Source organism: Centruroides vittatus, unplaced genomic scaffold (genome assembly GCF_030686945.1).
Source record: "Centruroides vittatus isolate TY-2023 unplaced genomic scaffold, ASM3068694v2 contig_439, whole genome shotgun sequence".
Taxonomy (NCBI): Eukaryota; Metazoa; Arthropoda; class Arachnida; order Scorpiones; family Buthidae; genus Centruroides; species Centruroides vittatus.
Window position 1 is genome coordinate 269,200 of NW_027122239.1, and position 21,264 is coordinate 290,463.

At 25.5% G+C, this 21,264-nt stretch overlaps 1 protein-coding gene across 6 annotated transcripts in view; it reads left to right on the plus strand.

Annotated features, from left to right (window-relative positions):
• Positions 1 to 21,264, plus strand: part of LOC136976992 (rho guanine nucleotide exchange factor 10-like protein) — an 81,778-nt gene that overhangs the window by 14,546 nt on the left and 45,968 nt on the right. For all 6 annotated transcript variants that reach the window (XM_067272397.1, XM_067272396.1, XM_067272395.1 and 3 more), the window contains one exon: positions 7,208 to 8,197. In XM_067272397.1, coding sequence (XP_067128498.1) covers positions 7,303 to 8,197 — 895 coding nt within the window. In that variant the 5' untranslated portion in view covers positions 7,208 to 7,302. The remainder of the gene's footprint in view (positions 1 to 7,207; positions 8,198 to 21,264) is intronic.

Sequence of the window (21,264 nt, forward strand, 5' to 3'; positions counted from 1 at the left end):
TATTATTTAATATTATTGTTATTGGTGAAAAGCAGAATATAACAATGTTAACTATAATTGCAAACTAAATTGATTTTTCTATGAAATGGTGTCAGAGATCTTCTGAATAGCTGCCAGCAATTATTGATATCTTGACACAATATTGCTTAAAACTAGAATGAATAACTTTTTAGTTTATCAATACTTCAGGATGTCATATCAATACCTTTAAATGCAGTATAAGATTTGTAGCAATAATTAAGGATGTGGTTAAATTAAAACAGTTTTTAAGATTTATTATAATATAGAGATATACAGAAAATTAAGCTTAAATTATATTAATAATCAAATGATACAGCAGAATTAACTATTGGACTAGAACTTTAGAAATTTATAAAGTCAAGCATGTTATGTATTACTAGCTTTATATTGTAGAGAAGAAAATTAAAATATTCAAAAAAGGTGTGGAAATTATCAATTTTTATATTTAAAGTTTTATAGCAAATCTAAAATATTTGTAATTATGCATGTGCGTAGTTTTAAATCAGCTTAAAATATAAATTGTTTTATGAAAATATTTAATCAAAACATTATAATGGCCCTGATGGCTGTGTGTGTAAAGATGATAGCCTGTCACTCTGGGCTTACAGGTTGAGTTCTGGTTAGAGACCTCAGGAGTTTCTTATAGGTAGTCTGTCTTGCTCCTCACACAACCTGGCAACCTCCAATGTAGGCTTGACCAAACCCATGACAGGCATAGGAGGAAAGTACTCTTTGTATTCACAGTGTGAAAATAGTGAAAACTGAAATTTCACAATTTTAAATTTAATATTATATTTAGAAAAGTAAGAAACTTATAAAATTAAATTTTTATAGTTTTTATTTACTTAATTTCATACATTAAAATATCTCAAATTATGGCAGTTGAATATGCATAATTAACACTTTCACTGCTGCCATTGAGAGAGAAAGATGTATCAAATTGCTGATTTGTAGAACAGTATATTAACCTGATGAAGATTTTGGTCTTTTAGTGCTCACTGAGTGTGAAAAGGCCTAAAACCACAAAAAAAAAAAAGACAAAGATCTCAGAAAGTAATCGAAAATGTTGGTTTGGTTGATTTTTACATTAAATCTGTCTGCTGGAACCAAATAAGGTGTCTGAGTATGCTGATTTGTTTTTTCATAAAGTATGTCACTGTTATAAACAGATTAAGAATAAAAAAAATTTTATTGCAAACAATATTTATGGAATTATATATGATGACACAAAAGTGAGTCACTGGAATCTACTTGAAGACAAAATAATGAAAAACCATTATAATTAAATATGTCCTGGGAAAATATGAAACTAATCATTAAAATATAATGTTTCTTACACTTTCACATAGAAATAAACAACAACAAAAAAGATGTGCATGCAACTTACCAAAAACTTCCAACATCCAAATAATGCAATTTTACATCATTTGGCAGCAAAAATATTAATATAGAAATTAATTTCATATTTTTTATAAAAATATTATTGTCAAATATAAACATTTTATGAAACCAGATACATTACAATAAAGCTATAGCAACTGCTGTATAATATTGAGCTATATATCAACAATAATAACTAGGGATGTTTTTATTAAAAATTTTTACTAAATTTTAAAGGTTCTTGATTGATTGTATTCGTTCTAGTAATTTGGTAAGAAGTTAATTTTAATCTGTACAAGCTATGATGGCTAAGTTGTACAAAAAACTGGGACTAGCCCTGACTAGGGCTAAGGCTAAATTTAAATTCCTTTTGGAGTGCCAGAAGAACAAAGCCTTTTGTAAGCCTTAGAAATATACAAGGTTGGCCTGACTGGCAATTGCGTGTTAACTTTAAAGACAGTAACACTTTATAAAAGACTTATTGTTTTGGATATGTAATTCTTAATTAGCCAGGATATAACTCAAAATAGCTTGGTATAAAATGATTTAATTAATATAGTAGTTTGGGCTTAGTTGTGTGTTTTTGACTTGTACAGAGAAAACCCTGTTAATATGCTGAATGTGACCATATATATTAGATTGTAGATTTATTGCTCAAAGAATAAAGCTGTCAACATGAAATGCTTGTCAGAAAAATATATAGCTAGAATCAGTTTATTCAGAAAATATGGTTGAACCACCAAAATCTGTGCAATAGTAAAACTTTGCTAAGCTAATGGAAGGTGAAGATTTTTGAAGATATAACTACTGAAGATGTTCAAGAATTACTGATAGAAAAAAAAGCTGATAAAGAATATTTAGCAGAAATGGAATCATAGTAAATCAAATCAGAAGTTTCGTTTGTACTATCATCCTCTGAATTGAAGTTTTAAATTCTGCATTAAAAAAGTACACAGGAAGGCATAAACTTATCCAATCAATTAGAATCTTAATTTTTGAATGTTGATTCTATTGAAAGGAGCACAAAGTTCAAAAGAATGCTTCAAATCAAATGTTATGACCATATCAGGCTACCATGAAACTAATTAATTAATCAGATACTGCACTTTGGACTACAGAATCACTTTGGATAGGCAAATATACATATCACACTAATCTTACGAAGCTTTGCAAATATTTTTAATGTATCATGAACGTTTTTGGTTCACCTTACAACCTTCTTCAGGTGTAGTTCTATTAGAGAAAACCTTTTTCGGTGCAATTCCATTCTATTCCATTTCTGATGTGTTCTAATTTTCTTTTGAATTTTTCTTTTTAAAGTAAAAAAATACAAAAAGGAAAATTAGAACATATTGAAAACAGAATAGAACGGAATTGCACTGAAAAAGGTTTTCTCGAATAGGACCCTCTTCAGGTGTGGTTGTAAGGTGGACCAAAAACATTCGTGGTACATTAAAAATATTTGCAAAGCTTCATAAGGTTAGTGTGATATATATATTTGTCAATGGATAAGATGGATTTTATTGGATAGGAAGTACTGACCTAGTCCTAATTGCTTAAGATTTGATTGATTAATTAGTCTCATAGTAGGCCCAATAAAAATCTGGCTTTAACATTTGATTAGTAATATTTATCAGGTGATTGTGTATCTGCTTAGCTTTCTATAATGAACATTACAAAGCTCTAGCAAGCAAAAGTAAACAAATCTAGATACTGCAGAAAAAAATTCAGGAGGTGAAAATATCCTGCAAAAATGAAAACATTTTTATTACATAGTGCTTAGCAGTGATGAAAATTAAATGCATGTCCTGTACAGTACATTATTTGGCATATGTATCATGAGTTGTAAGATGTTTATGTATTTAGTTATTACTGTTTTTAATGTAAATTATATTTCCTAAAGTCATAAAAGTAAAATTGTTTATTTTTGTTAGTTTTACTGGTTCTTATTCTTTTATAACAGTTTTGCACTAATTACTGTGTTACAAGATTTATGTATATTTACACTTTTTACAACATTGTTTTTTATTGTTAAGCTGATAAATCTTGCCAAGATCATACAATTAAGATTAAATATTAATATTTAGAAAAGAAATCATGTCATAAATAATAAAATATACATAAATACAATTTGTGTAGCCTAAAGATTTGAACATTGTTTTGAAACCAATAAAACACAGCATACTTGTTCACTTAGACAAAGGTTTGTGACTAACAGACCAGAAAGACTCTACACTTCAAATTACTTGTATGTCTAATGGTTAATTCTAGAACACTGTGGCTAAATGATTGATTCTTTTAGACCATAGATAAGTTCAAAATACAATGACAGCAAATTTGGGTTAGAAGAAAAAGATGATTGGTCAAATAAAAATTATTAAAAAAATATTTTTTTGTTTTATTTTATTTTAATAAAATACTATTGATCCTCAATTTTATTGACTGATTTAACTGGATGTAACAGATTTTTGAAACAATGAATCAGATCTACTTGTTCCAAAGAATATTTTGGAATGGAATTACAATATTTAAAAATATACTGGGCTGTTAATGCACAGAATATTTTTTTGTGTGTCAAATGTATTGTTTATGACCCTGCTTGAAAGTATGATGTTTGCTTTCCTTATATACACCATAATTTGGGCTGTTTTTTCTCTTATCATATCTCATGTCATGGTTAACTACAAAACAATTTATATCTTTAGATACAACAGACAATTAGTATTATTGGATCATTTTTCCCCTATTAGTCTAGAACAATGGTTCTCAACCATTGTGGCACACTAGACACTTTAGTTTGCCACGAGATTTTTGAAGTGTGCCGCCACTGCAAATACCCAAACATAAGCGACATCAGACAAGTAGTTCAATCGGTTCTACCTTCCTTGGGCTCATTTAGAAATTGTAACCGGTGTTACTGGTAACTGCCGGTAGGTACCAAGGCGTTTAGAAAATGTTACCTAAATAACCAACTGCGTTTAAAAATCATTGTTATGACGTCTCCGGTTGTCTTGCTGTCTTGCAGTACTTACCGAAGTAACTATGTGTGTGTGTGCCGCCAAATTTTTTAATTATTAAAAGTGTACAGTGACGAAAAAAATGTTGAGAATCACTGGTCTAGTATGTCTAGGATCCAATAGTATGTGAAAATTAATTATTGCTGATTTTTGTATATTAAATTATTATGTAAAAATATAGTTTTTATATTCATATTTACAAAATTATGTGATAAACAGAAACACAATTTTATAACCTCTTAAAAGGAAGTTATTTTTGGACAAATAAAACAAAGTGTTATATTCTTTGAATCCGATGTTCACCTGAGTTCAAGAATTACTTAGATGATTTTATTTCCAGACATTTTATTTAAATGCATTTCAGATTGGAGTTTTTGCTGATCCCTCTTCAGTAAAGGCACAATCTGTAACAGAGTTTACACCAATTTTTGGGCCTCTCCGATATCAATTATGGTAAGTGTTGAAGAGGCCCAAAAAATTGGTGTAAACTCTGTTGCAGATTGTACCTTTTACTGAAGAGGGATTGGCAAAAACTCTGATCCAAAATGCATTTAAATAAAATATCTGGGAATAGAACAGTCTTCTGAGTAAATCTTGAACTCTGGTGAATGTTGGATTCGAAGGACATAACATTTCATTTTATTCGTCTAAAAACCACCCTTTTTAAGTGGTAATAAAAGTGAATGATTATATCTGGCAAATATTGCTAATTTTAGCTTGGTACTAAACAATTTTATAAATATATTAGAATGAAACTCATTACACAATGCAGAGCAAATGTTATTGTTAAAATGGATTTTTTGTTTGTAGTTGATTTAATATAGTATAGTTTCAGAGCTACATTGTATAATGAAAAAAAAATTAAAGAAAATTGCAGTATTAAGACATTAAGATTAAAGACATAGTATTAAGTTCTTCAGATAAGACGTAGTATTTTTTTTAAGTATTATTTTTAAGTATTAAGTTTCTTATTTTCAGATAGCATATCAATAATATAGATATAACAATATTATCATAGTAATAAAGGTTATAGTAATGATTAAAATGTTTTCAATTTTCATTCTAAAGTTCTTGAGATAAGATGTAGTATTTTTTAAGTATTATTAAATTTAAGATATAATAAGTTAAATGATATTATTAAAAACATCTCTGTAATTTCTATTGCCATTGATATCTGAAGATGGCTGCAGGAATTGATAAAAATTTTAATTAATAAAATTTCCAAGACATCAAGATCTTGCATTTTTCTTAAATGTTAATTCAATAAAGATTTTTTTATTGAAACAAATATCATTATAATATTTTTGTATAAAATATAAAACATTTTGCAAACTATTCATACTTACAATTGTTAGTATAAGTAACTTAAGGTTTCCATATTCTTAAGTTCAGAAAGTTATAATTTATTGTAAAAATTTATAGAATGAAATTAATTTTTGTGAAACATTATAGGTATAGGTCTGTATATTTATCATATATTTCAGTTGTCATAACTTTGTTAAAAGATAGATGATGCTGTCATCTTTTGTAAATATTAATAATTAAAAATTTAGTTTGATTTAATTTAAAATATCTAAACAAAAACTTTCCAGCTAGGTGAATTGCCCAAGTTGTGTCGATGATTTAGATTTAATACAGAATAATGACAAATACTAAATTATTAACTGATTCAATGTTAAATGCTTCTTAAATACAGGAAAAATAAAGTAAATTTGTTAAAATAAATTGTGGTATATTTTTAACAAGTTTGTATTTTGTTGTGTTTAAAAGATCTTATATTAAAAGACAGTTTTGGAATACATAAAAAGCATAAGCACTTTTGACCAAATTATAACTAATTTAATCATAAAAAGTATAATTACAGCCCAAAAATTTAGTAGAAAATGAGATTTAATCAGATTATTATTTTAAAATTCTGTGTGGTTAAACAGTTGACTTGAATAGTGCAGTTTATTAGAAATTTAAAGTTTCTGCTTTTTGATATGTTAGAATGCAATGTAAACCAGGAGTTCCCAATATTTTTCAAGTAATTAACTTTTCAACCTTTTAATAATTTTTCCATTGACACCTATCAATATACAAGTATATACATGCTGCAACAACTCTTTTACATAATTTTTTAAAAGATATCTTCCTAATTTATTTGAAAGCAAAAAATATATAAAAATCTTTATTAAAAAGTTTTAAATAATTATATTTACTAATTTAATATATATATGTGTATAAATATAATTTATATATCCTCTTTTCCTACGAATAATTTTTGGGTACTTGCCTGGCTGAAACAAACCTTAGTTTGCCTGCATTCATTTATTGCACCAAAATTAAAAAATAGCAAATATAAATTATAAAACAATTTGTAATTGATCAGTAATATAGATATAACAATTTTATCATGGTAATAAAGGTTATAGTAATGATTAGTATTGCATTGAAAGTTTAAGGCAATGGTTGAGCCTGATGGGTTGCAGCAAAATTTTAACTTCTTTAATTTATTTTTTACTAAAATATAACTTTCAAACAATATTAAAATACTATAAATGCATATACAATACTTATTTAATTCGCTCATTGATTTCTAAGATTCAGTTGAGAATACCTAATGTAAATACATGTTTTAAGTCTTTTAAAAATGTATGTTTACATTATATCATAATTTAGTATTTAAATACTAATAATAACAATTTACTATTTTTTGTTTTGTTGTTTTTTATTCTATTTTGATTTTTTCAGCAAAAAATTTCTTTTTCAGTTTCAATTATTTTTAATATTTTTTATCATCTTTACAGTGTTATGAAGACCCACAATGCATAATGCTAACAACTATACCATCATCAAATTTGCTCATGATTGACCGTTGAAAGCATATAATGGTAATTTGGTGATGGCAACAAAAGCACCATATTATTATAGTGAAATATTTCCAAATAAAAACGCACAGTCATCTAATGACAAAATAGGAAATATAAAGGCAGATGATATATCGAGCCCTGATAAATCACGTGGATTTCATAATCCATTATTATCTATTGAACCAGATATTTCAACATCAGATATACTAGAGAAACCATCAGTATTTCAAAAAAAGAAAAGGAAGAAAAAGAAAGGTATTGGAACATCTATATATCGTAGATCTAATTCTCTTGTACAAAATGGAGTCCACATGTCACCAAGTGCTTGTTATGCTAAACGAGACTTTGATCCTAATATTTGTACTACACCCGTCATGAGTAAAAGTCATGGTGAACATAGAAGACGCAGCTCTGAACCTAATATATATGAAGAAATACCTGAAGCTGTTCTTGCACATGATTCTGAAATATGTTCAGGAAGTATAGGTGGTTTTTCATTAGTACATAGAAGAAATCATCCAAGTCGTAGTAGGAAATCAGGATATCCTGTTTCTGATGATTGTACAGCAAATGTAGTTTCAGACGAAGTTGCAAAAGTCCAAAAACGTCATGCACAGATTTTAGAAAATTTAAATTTAGATGTTGAAGCAATGTTAATGCCTGATGATTCTGCTTGTTCAGAAGAACTTGATGTAAAAGAAATTAATGTCAGTCCTGAAAGACGAATTGAAACTTCTGCTAAGAATACTCAGTCACCAGGAACACCTCCATTGTATTTTCCATCTTCAAGATGGCAAAATACTAATCAGAATAAACCTCAAGTTATTTATCATGGACGACGTGTCATGAATGAATATATTTTACAACAATCAGATTTCGGTGGCACTTCTGTATCATCAAAAGGACAATCACATCAAAATCAGAAAGGTATTTTTTGAATTTTCTAAATTTTTACACTTAGCATTTTTAATTGAAATCAAATATTTAATTTAATAATACTAATAAAGTTGCTCTTAAATGTTATAACTTAATTTTAAATACACTTAATAGTTTTTTAATTTTTCTATGAATTCATTTAGATTAACTATTGGTTTCAGCTGTAGAATTAGCTACTTTTCAGATTAATATATAAAATAGATAATAATAAAAGAAAGATTCTTGTAAATTTCAGGCATTGTTTTTATAAAATTAAAAAGTAATTAAGAAATATTATCATCCTAAAAACATATAGAGAAACAATTTTAAACATTGTTTGATTTAAATAAATTTATGATAAAATTAATTTTAAAATATATGTGCATTTACAGTGTATATATTTACTCTGTATCAAATTATTAATTTTATATTAAATAACCTAGAGAAAAAAATATTTTAAAAAAATTAAAGGTAAATTAAAGTTTGAAGTAATAAAATCTTTTTTGAAATATTATAAGCTGTAAAATTTTTGTGAATTTATGTTGCTGTAAATCAATAACATTTACATTTTGTAAAATGAATTACTTTTTGAACTGAAAGAAAAAGATTTTAAGTTACAAAATTTGAATTTAAATGTTAATGACTTTTTAGTCCTTACAATGTGGTCCATAAAACTACTTTTATAGCACACTAGCTAAACTATTATTTATTTTCAATTACGATCATAATTTAAATATCAGTATGTTGCTTGTATTCTATTAAGATTACTTCTTTTCAATTCTTTATTTCTGATGCAATTCATAATACATTATTAAAGTTAATGGAAACTTTTCTGTAAATTTCCTAAATCAAATTAATAGGTAACATTTGGAAATGATATTGCAGAACCCTTAAAAATTGTCTGATATAATAATCCAACTGATGTAGTTATTTTATCATAATTGGATTTCAGAAATATATATTATTATAGCCTGCAAATATCAGCTGGATTCCATTTAAGTAAACAATTCCATTTGTTATTTCTCCAACAACTTTTAATTCAACTACTAATGTATTCAGATGTATTTATTAACCATCTTTAGGCAAACATGTAGATAATATCACATAAATAATTATAGAAAAAAGAATCTTTCATTCCATACACTTAATCAGTTATGTCATGTATGGAATCTTCCATTCCATACATGGCACAAAACTGATAAACAAACTAATCTTCAATGTGGATAACATCATACTGGCAATTTCATTATTGTCAATTCTAATATACGCTTTAAAGTTAAATATTTTTTAATATTAATGTTTTATTTGGTTATTATTATTTATACTTTATGATTTAAAAACTTTTTGTTTCTGTTTATACACAAATTTTGTAAATATGCAGTGCAATACATTTTATAATATGCAAAATATTATATCTACTAATGATCTGGCCAGATTTTTGGCAGATTATATTAAGGCTAATTAATGATCTGAAACTAGGCAAGAGTAGTAGCAGTTAACTTACCATCTTCTGATAAATTTAATAATTATAAAGTAATTCAATTTTAATCTAGAATGCTCTGGAAGAAGAACAGGACAAACCCACAACTTCTGCTTATGGTGCAGTTGCATTTCCAGTTTTGTTTCTTGGACCTTCATCCAATCTTTGCTTCTAGAGTTAGTAATTTAGATATGACCATACTGGTCACTTACTTGATTTTTTTTTTTTTTAGCCAAATAAAAATTAAATAATTTGATATTACTAATATATCACTTTATGATTATATATAGTTACATCAACTGTCAATGCTGTCTTTTATGTTCTTAAAATTTGTTTGTTCTTTAGAACATAATAATTCAAAGAAGTAAATTTGAAATCTGGTTAATCAGGATAAAAATATTCTTGAAATTTGGCTTATTTCTGTTTAGTTTATTGAATTACAATATTATAGTGTTACATTTCTAATTGGGTCCTATTTATTTACTTGGAAATAATGAGTTTTGTAAGCAAGAAATTAGTTTTATAAACCAAATGGAATATTGTAATTAGTAATGGAATGACAATTAGTGAATTTTTTATTAATAAAATAAAATATTTAAGTTGATTAAAAAATATACAGATTCACAGTTGAGATTCTGCTTTCTTGAATACATTATCCAACTTCTTTATGAATTATATTTATTAATTGTTCACTTTTTGGTAACTTAAAAATAGTTCTTTAATTTTATTCTCCATTTATTTTCTTAACGAATATATCACATTTCTCTAAAGGTGGTATATATTGTTAAGTAATACTTTATATGTATCAATTAGTGAATATTGAATTTCCATCTTATTAAAGACTTCTATAACATTGTTAAATTTTTTCAAAAAACATTCAATAAAAAGTATTGAATTTGCAGTGTAATGGTTGATTTTAACTAAGTAGATTTATTATTAAATAAATTGTTTTCTTTATAAAAAATAATTTTAACATAAAGACTGCTATATCAACAAATAAACACTTTTGATAAAGAAAAAAAACATATGAAAAGTTTCAAAACTTTTTCAAAACATTCTATTTCAAATGCTTTGTTTTTTTAAAACATGTACAGTACTTTTAATTTCTTTAATTACTATTTTGTAATAATAAACAACTCTTTTAGCCCACGACTATAAATTGGATAGAGTTAGATAACCTAAATAAATAGGTCTTAACAATTTCAGGGCTTATCAACACCTTGGTGTGATAAGCCCTGAAATTGTTAAGTCCTATTTATTTAGGTTATCTAACTCTATCCAATTTACTATTTTGTACTTATCAAAAAATGATTCCTGTGTAAATATGAGAGATTATTTTTGTTTATATGTTTTTATCTGTTTACTGTCTATTTTGTTTATAAAAAAATTTATAAACAAAATATTTTATCAGCTATTTAAAAGTTGGTAACAAATAATAATTTCTAAACTATAAAATAGAGAAAGTTATATATTATAAATGTGTGTGCATGTATCATATATATATAATCAGGGTTTTACTGTTAATGAGGGGGAGGAAATCTAATGTGTTCAAGACTTTTTCTATTGTAATTGAAAATAAATAAGTAAAATATAAAATTAAAAAGATTCCAGTCTGTTCCGGCAAAAATTTTTTAATTTTGTAATGTTTTTGGCTATCTATGCAGCCCTCATCATGAACAAACATAATATTAATATTATATGTTCATTCCTGATGATGGCTGCATAGATAGCCAAAAATGTTAGAAAATTTTTTAAACAGGCTAGAACCTTTTTAATTTTACATTTATTCCAGTTAAGAAATTTTATTATTAAAGTATATGTATATATATATATATATATATATACTGTTTAACTGCCAAAAGTTTAATTAGTGTTTATAAATAGTAACCAAACTCTTGACACTTTTTTAAAAAAATAAATAATTTTAACATACCTTGTATTTCATTAATAATAAAAATTTTTAACGATTTTAACATATTAAATTTCCTATCTGCACTTAATGCTGTCCTTATTTTTTTTAAATCCTTGGAACAATCCTATTCAAGTAGCAGATCATAGGATGGTTTGTCTGGACTGTCAGCCAATTTCAAGTTTCTAAACTGAATTAATAAATAGCATAGCATACAATATTGTTTATGAAGAACACAAAATAATAATAATCATATTTTCTCAATTTGTTCAATCTGATTTATTTAAATGTACACACTTTTTTGAGTGACTTGTTTTTTCTTCTTAAATCAAAAAACAGAATTAAGTAAAAGTACTGTATCTGTTTTTATTGTCATGACTAGTACATAGATAGACACTGGACATTTCTGACATCATTTTTATTTGGAATATTCTATTGGCTGAGAAAGTTTAAATTTTTTCCTTTTTTTATATTAAATTTAAACAAAAATTTAGTTGATAATTATAAACATTTTAAATCTGAATGGAATACACATTTAAATTGAAGTACATTTCAATTTATATTAACTTATTAAGAGAGTTCAGAAAATACATTTAATCAATGGAAGCTGGAATTCTCTTTTGAATGTTTTAAATTTTGATTTATCTGTTCCAGTTTATTTTGATAGATTATTTATAATATAAATTATTGTAAAGAAAGAATAAGTTAATGAAAACATTTGAGTTTAAAAATAATTTAATATTTTTTGTTGATAATTTTTCTTATAGTGTAGATACAATGCATAAGGAAAAATCTGAAAAGCAATTGACCAAAAAAGCTTTGTCCATTATATTTTCGATAATTTATTATTTTTTTGTATTGACTTAAGTTTTAAGAAACATTAAGGAAACTCCGGATGTTATGAGGTAAAAGTTCAGTTTTCATAAATATTTGGTTTAAAATTCAATAATGATAAAAAAAATAATTAATTTGAAAGACTCAGTTTATAAATATTAAGTTTATAAAATTTAATTAGGAAAATTCTTAAACCTGGTTTAATGAGTTTTTAATTATTTTAAAATTAAATGCTGATTGATTTTATGAAAATGATACTACAATTAAAATAACTATTAATAAATTATTGATTGGGTAAAATATACTTTAAGTTAGAAATTTAAAATTTTTCTAAATATTATTATAAAATTCTATAATATGGCTTTTAAATTGGACTTGTCACTATCTATATTAAATTCTATATTAATAAATATTAATTACTTTATAATAAAAAGATTTGTTACTGGGTATAAGCTTTTAATCACAGAATATAAAATCAGTTAAAATTTTTAAATTATGACTTGTAAATTGAAAAATATTGGTTCATACTGTTTTGTAATTTTTCAAATTATTATTCAATTTTGCAGTTTAAAAAAATATTGATAATTGTAATCAAATGCAATGTGTCATAGCCAACCTTGAAAACACCTACAATCATATTTTATAAGTAGGAAAAGCTGTTCAACATTATTTTTATACATTTGTAAGACAAGAAGTATCATTTTTCCTAGAAAGGCTTCATTTCATTTACATTCAATGTATTGAATCGTCATAACAAGCCTGTTAATTAATATCATAATCACAGTAAATGATCATTGATAGGTATGAACAATATAAATAAGTTTTAATAGTGTTAAATATATTTCTATAGTTTTTCATATAAAGTTTAAATATTTTATTACTATTATTACAATTATTAATGATAAAAATTACATATATTTTTAAACTTTATAATCTGAATTATTATAATTAATATAAAATAATGATATATTTTTACAATAATAATGAAATTTAAATATAATAATAATTTTCATAAATGTAATAGGTGAAATCATCTAAATTATGTTCTTTGATCATTGAACTGTGTAAGAAAGCTTTCTACATAAATTACAAAATTATGTAAGTTGTAATTTGACATACTTGATCTTTCAAAGCATGATAGTTTGAAATAGGTTTGTTTATCGTATGAAAACAAAAAAAAATTCATTTTATGCAATTGAGAAATTGATAATTATTTGTTGTATTTCATTCAAAAAAAATATATATATATATAAAATATAATCTACAGTTAAGTAATTTTAATTTTTATAATATGATGCAAGAATTATTTTAAAATGTTTTATATAAAAAACACCCTTTCAGTATTTATATAATAAGTAAATTAAGCTGTTAAGTAAGTTTCTTATGTTTATTCTAGTATAATTTGTAAGCCAAAAAGATTACAGTAATCTTTTACTGAAGTAAAAGATAAAGAATTAATATATAAAATTATAATATTTTTTTTATATTTTAATTTTTTATTTATAGTTAATAATTAAATATCATTCTGTACTACAATAAATCCTAGCTTATTTTGTTAGTGATTTACAAAGTAATGAATATAGTTTCTTACTTTACCGACATTACAGATACCAAGACAATTAAATATTTCAGCACTTTCCAGTAATTTTGGAACATTTTTTCAAAACATCATCTGAATGTTTTTGTATATTGTGTGACATAATATAATGTACTTTTTAATACTTGATTAATTAATATAAAACATAATATTTTATGTACAGAATTATTCTAAATTACTGCTGAGAATTTTGTGTCGTTATTTTCTAACCAGAAACAATGAAATGAAACTGGTTTTTTTTTTTTTGAATGTGAAGTGTAACTCAAAAAGTTTTATTTGGAAATGCTATATCTGTCACATTGATGTCTGGGAGATATGATGTCATTCTTCAAAATGATGACTGTTTAAGAGAAAGTAATGTGAATACTTTTGGTTTAAAACACTGCTCTCACAATGCAAAATTATTATATAACCTAGTATGGAAAAGATTTACTTTTAGATAAAGCTAATCAATGTTGAATAAAGCAATTTCAAGAGATTGGTAATGTTCAGCTTTAAAAAAATGAACAGGAAGACCATGACAGTGGTGAACTATCTAGACATGCTACAGCAGTATCCATATCTGTTACTCCAGTTGGAAGATTATCTGTCAAATATGATGTCCAACAAGATTATGTATTTCCACATTGGAACATTTTATTATCCAATAATTTCTTGACATGCATTTTCCTGGACTTGGCAGACCAATTCTGTGGTCTCCACACTCATTCAATACTATATTATTTTATTTTTTTCATGAGTATTGTTTATAACATCCCCTGTGATTTCCTTCAATGAACTGAAGCTCAGAATTGTTACTGTAAGAAAGTGAAACTACAATTGCTAGATAATACTTGGAAAGAAATCTATCACTTGGGAAATCATACATGAAACTAAAGATGTGCATTTTGAAGTTGTTTAGCATTCTGCAGCAGTAATTCACTCTGTGTATGATCAAAAAGAATTATGGGGCCTAATTATGTATCCCAACAACATATCCTGAAGCAGACTAGGAATAAGGTGACCTTGAAATGTACTTCACAGGACCAAGAGTTCTTGGATTTTACAGCTATATGTTGTTTCTGCTTATATGAACATTGGACATCACTTAGACAGTACATGGATATGACAGAAAAATTGAGTAATGAATTTACATTAAAGATTGCCAAAACCTTGACAAATCATTCAAAGAAACATACAAGAAGTTAAAAATCTATGGGTAAGTCCTGAAACTAAGATCCAGCCCTGACAGTGAAAGACACCAAGCTGTGTCAGACCCAAAAATGCAAGACAGCAATTCAAAGATAATGCAAATTGCTAACTTTTGACCATAAGGAAATCATGCATCATGAATATGTTCCAACAGGTCATAAATTAACAAAAAAGTAGTCCCCTGTGATATTTTTCTATTCCCTAAAATCAAATTCCAATTAAATGGAAAAAAATTTAGGTTGTTTAGGAGATATAACAGAATATGATGAGGCAGTTGCTCATTACTTCAGATTTCAAAACATGTTTCCAGAAACAGAAAGAATGCTGGACTGTGTGTGTTCATTCAGACGGGACCTATATTGAAGGAATTTAGGTGACCAATTTATTACTGTTTTGTGTAATAAATTCATTCTCAATACTTTTGCTCAGGCTAAGTATAAGTAATAAAACTTTTATACTTTCATATTCTGTAAATATGAGTAATTTTGTTTTCTTTTTCCAGTTGGGGAAATTATAAGACAGAAACTCTGACAATAATTTATAACTACCTGAATTTTTATATTATATTATTATTATCTGTTAGACTTTCTTTGAATTCTGAAACAAATCAGCATCTACATCAATAAAAATGCAATGACTTGTCATTTCACTAAATTTTTTTTTTTATTTGCCTATCAGAGTACAAAATTTTATCGATTTATGAAATAGCAAAAACAGAATTATCTTCTCAAGCTTTTGGGTGCATACAGTATTGAGATAGTTGCTCTAAAATATTCTATTGATAAACTGTTTGTAAATACAGTAATGCAAAAAAGAAAGGATAGATCATTAATTAATTAATGGAAAAATTTATTTTCTATCATAAATAATTTGTATTGGATGTTCCATTGGAAAATTTCATTAAAATCTTCAAAAAGTCAAATATAAATATGGTGTATGCACCATATTTATATTTGATTTTTGCATTAATTTATTTTTAATTGTCTATGGCTTTAAAAAACACTTTAATTGAAACATATGCTTTAAATATACAGTTAAAATCTGTAATATTTTGGTGAGATAACATAAAAGATCTAACAGATTGCTTCCATGGATAAACAAATGTGAAAGCTATTAGCATTTGTAATTTTTTTTACAAAACTCATCTCTACCCTCAAAATTAGGCATTTTGCCATTTTATAATAATTAATAATATAAAAAGTTTTTAGAATAAAATCTAATACCAGATGGCGCCATTATAATTAAAGTTTGGTCAGGAAAGTTAGGCAATTCGTTGCTGGATTTTTTTGGATGGCGTAGAAAACCTCTTCCAATACAATGTTAAGAAAGAGCAGCAAAACCTTGTATGCTGTGTGAAATGTGGCCCCATTCCACACGAACCACACCTCGATTTTTGTTTCGCTTTTATATTCGTAAAACCATTTAAGAATAAGGATACGTTGTTCAAGTACTAATTCTCGTGGACGCCATGTTTTACGTGAGCACGAATGTCCTCTCTAGGCAAATGATGAAACCAAAGAAATGGCACTCCAGCTTAAAAAAAAAAATGCGAATATTTTAAAATTGGTTGTTCAAGAGATATTAAGAATTAAAATACTTATGTTTATATTAGTTACTTTAGTTATTTCTAATTTTTTTTATGGATGCTAATTGATAAAATAATATATTTTAATATCATAATATAAATTTCCAAATAAACTTCTTTGTAAATTGATTTTTATATAAAATAAAGTTGAAATATTTTTGGAAGAAAAAAATATATGACTGGTTTTCCTGAATATTATCTAAATTTAAGTTCTGATTCATAATATTTTGACGTAATTAATAATCCTTTTTTAATGTGGATATAATTTTTAGATCACGAAAAAATTTAAGAATTAAGCATGATTCGAATAAGAAGTGAAATAAAAGATTAAATCTAATGAAGCAAGAAGCAACGTTTAGAAATTTGACAGTTCCTGTAATCACTCGGACGAATTTAACCAATCAGTTTTATCTAGATTACTATTGAATATTAGTTTCAGTTTCGTTTCTGCTTCAGTATATTTTTCAAAAATTTATAATGCATATAAAATTGTTTTAATATTTGTCGTTATTTGATATTAATATTAGCTCTAATATATACAATGTATGTCGTTACGGTCGATCTTCGTTTGCGTATTACACAGAAATCTTTGGAAATTTAAGAATAGTTTGAGTGTTATTTACAATTGTATAATCGTAATGTAAGAGAACTAAAATCCCTTGAAAATTTCAAGCATCCGTTTTAATGTTTACTTGTTACCCATCCAACACAAGGTTAGTGTGTCAGACAAATCGATAAAATGTTATATAGCTTTTTCGTATTAAAAATAAAGTTTGAAAGATTTTGTCTGCGACGGTTATTTTCGTAATATAAGTGTGTATTCGATTGTGTTGATGGTGTGTCGTTATATAACTCCGTTATATTTCGGTGATATGACTAATGATTCGTTCTTAACATATAAATATTTGTAGTTACGGCAGCGAATGAAACTTGATAGATCGTGTAGTAATTTTCAAAACGAACGTTTAAAAAGATTGAATTTAATTCGGTGTTTTTTATTAATAATATCATTTAGTCACCGGTATAAAATAGTATTTAATAGAATTGGCATTTTTTAATTTATATTTAGAATGTTTCTTGCATGTGTATCTGTATCAGAAATGATTGCAATTAAGGTTTCTAACGTCAGTTAAGAAGAATCCTGTGTCAGATTTTCTATTAATATACTTCTAATAATAATTAAGTGACAAAATTTGACGATTACAAAATCTGTAATGGTTCATTTCTTTATTGATCTGTAAAAAATATAGATGGATTGAGATTATTCTTATTAAAAAAGCACTAAAACTTAATACAGAAACTCTGAATCTTGAATAAAAAATAATAATAATTTATCGTTCACTAAGATGAAAAATAGGATTTCATGTTCTAGCATTTTCTTAATTAAGCAAAGCATTTGATTTATCAAATAACGTGTCGAGTGTTATTTTATAGTTATATCATGCTAAAGTGATATTCGTGTAAGACTTCGTTATAAAGTATGATTGTGATTTACGGGAGGGCTTTTATTCTGGACCGCGCCCAAAAAACAAAGATTTTTGCAGATTAAAATCAGTTATCGCATAGAAATTTTGGGGACAGTATTAAAAAGTTTTTATGTAAATATATTAAATAAGATAAAGTTAAATAAGATAAACGAAAATTTATGTGAGAAAAGCATTATTTTTTACAATTCAACTTTTAGTTGAATTGTAAAAATATCCTGTAGTAAAAAAAAAGCACGGTATAAATATCACTCATTGCTATTCTGTTGGTTTAGTGCTCATTTTCTAAACGTTTTAAGCTCACCTTCATACTCTACTCGAACATACATGCCATTATTTTAATTTTTACGCGTATAAAAAAAACTTTATCATTATCACTTGTATTACGAGATTGCATTACTTCAAAAAGTCTGTAAAATAAAGTCGTATAAATTACGATAGGAACAATGCATACGATGTCATCCGTAGTTAAAGCTGTTGTTAAAGGAAAAACCTTCAAACTGAATAATGATTAAATTTCATGAATTTTAGTTTCTGCATGGCTTGCTACTTCATTGTATTTTATGTATATAACTTCACAAAAAAGTAGATATTTTACTGATAGATATAATTAACAAAATGAATTTTTAATTAAGTAGATTATTCGAAAATCAGTCTTAAACTATTTTAATTTAAAAACATATACGTGTTACTGTCAATTCAATAAAATATTATATAACTTAAAATAGTAATGGTTTATCTCTTTTCCTCTTCCTTTTATGTGTAATTTTATCGTTGTAATTGTATATTATATCGATTTTACTTGCTGTAATCAAATACTTTGAAGCGCGTTAATGTTCTATAAATCTTTATTTACAAAAGAAAAAGTTGTTTATAGTATGCAAAATTCATAAAAATCAGGAAATATTAAATTTATTGTATACGATCTTCTCTTCAATAACGTCATTTTCGATTTATTTATTTAATTTTAATTATTTATTTTAATTCGGTCTGTTAAATTCCCTATTTTGTAGCCATGTATTTAGAATGTAAAACAATTTAACGGTATAAAACAAACGTCCTTAATAAATACAATTTGTTAAAGGATTTGCTAGATATTTATTTTGAAAGTATATTTGATAGTATTGTAGTTTTAGTAAATTATTTATTATTATTATTATTAGGACAATCACGTTGTATTCGTTTATAAATTTTCCCCAAGAGGTAAATATTATTTTGGAATTAGGAATTTTGATGGCATATCAAAACCTATATCGCACGCTCCAAAAAAGAAGAAGAAAAAAATGAATTGGTCAACACGTAAATACATTATTCACTCATATTCCCTTACCTAGTTTAATATCTAATTTCGCTTTTGTTAATATTCTGTCATCCGGAAAATTGCGTTAATAATGTAGAGATTTTTAAGGAAATCGTAGCTGACGTAATCGTAAAAATTTCGTTTTGAAACGGAAAAATTATCGAGATCAACTGTGGCTTGTATGTAGAATATTCGATCGGAAAATGTCTTCATTAACATGTCGATATATCGACGTCTAAAATACGGTAATCAGTGAAAAATCGATCAAACTAAAGGTAACATTTTGCAATTTAAGGGTATATTTAGCTCTATTAGGGATAGGATTTTTTTAAAAAAGTATTGATAAAATGAAAAATATATAAATTATTGAAAGGCTGTTAGGTGTAGAAAATGGGAAAAAATCGATCAGGCGAATTCCTATCTTGTAAGTCATTTTCTGTTACCGTTGATGATTTTATCACATTTAGAATTTGACGCTATGTTAAGAAAAATTCCCGTAATATGTGAATTTTACCGTATTTTCAGTTATTTCGGTAAGTGTGTTTTCTTTCCCATCATAGATTTTTATTATTCGAAAAAAATATCGCGAAATCAGACATTTTTTAACGTATTTAAAAGTGTTTATTGCGTGTTTTATAATTATGTTTCTCTTAAGAAATTATGTATTAATTTTAAACTATTTATACCTTTAAAAAATCGCCTATTTTCGGTTCCACTTGTGGAGAATTTATAAAAGTTTCAGAAACATATTTATGTAAATTATTTAATTTGTATCAACCGCATTTTATTAATATAAAGTGTATTAACATTGTAATATATCTTTTAACCAGCTTTTATGTTAAATGTGTTGATTATATTAAATAAGTTTTTCATAAATCATTAAAGGTGGTGATAAATTATAATAATAATAATAATGACATTTTAGAGCCACCTGTTCAATTGCAATAAATTTTTTGAAGTAATAAAGTAGAAATGTCACTGAACTATTTTACTGGCCACAAAATAAATATTTGGTTAGCTGTTGAAAAATAAAACTGTTGGTTCCAGTAAATATTTTCCAAAAAATATTTTATATAATGAAAGGTTTGATTACCTGAAATTTTATAAAAATTATGAAGGATATAAATGATTCATTATTAATAATTTCATGTTATAAGCTTAAAATTTTATTAGTATTAATATTATTTGATGAATTACTTGTTAATAACAACAGTCTAAACATGGTTAAGGTAAGTTAAGATGAAATTTCTTTGTAAATCTCACTATGAGTATTCATTTATATATAATATGTATTAAATTTATTTGTTTTTATATAAATTATGCTATTATTAGAATAAAACTTTTACATTTTAAACATAAAAAAGAAAAATTAGTCTTCTGGGATTAGGAAATTTCTCTTATTTTATCCCGTTTTGTCTTTTTGACAGAGGATTTTATATGTAACAAAAATGTTTATTGTATGTATAAAATAATATTTAGAATAATTTTTGAACAATAATATAATAATTAATTATTCTATTGTATATTTCTAATTAAAAATTAGCTGAAGGTTTTTTGTTTATCCAGGTTTTTAAAGTTAAAAGAAAAACTTACATGAAATAATCTCCCTTATTAAACTACTTAGTATCTTTTAAAATTATTACCCTTAACGAATGTCATTTTAGAGACAATTTCCCTTCATTAACTACAACCTAATTTC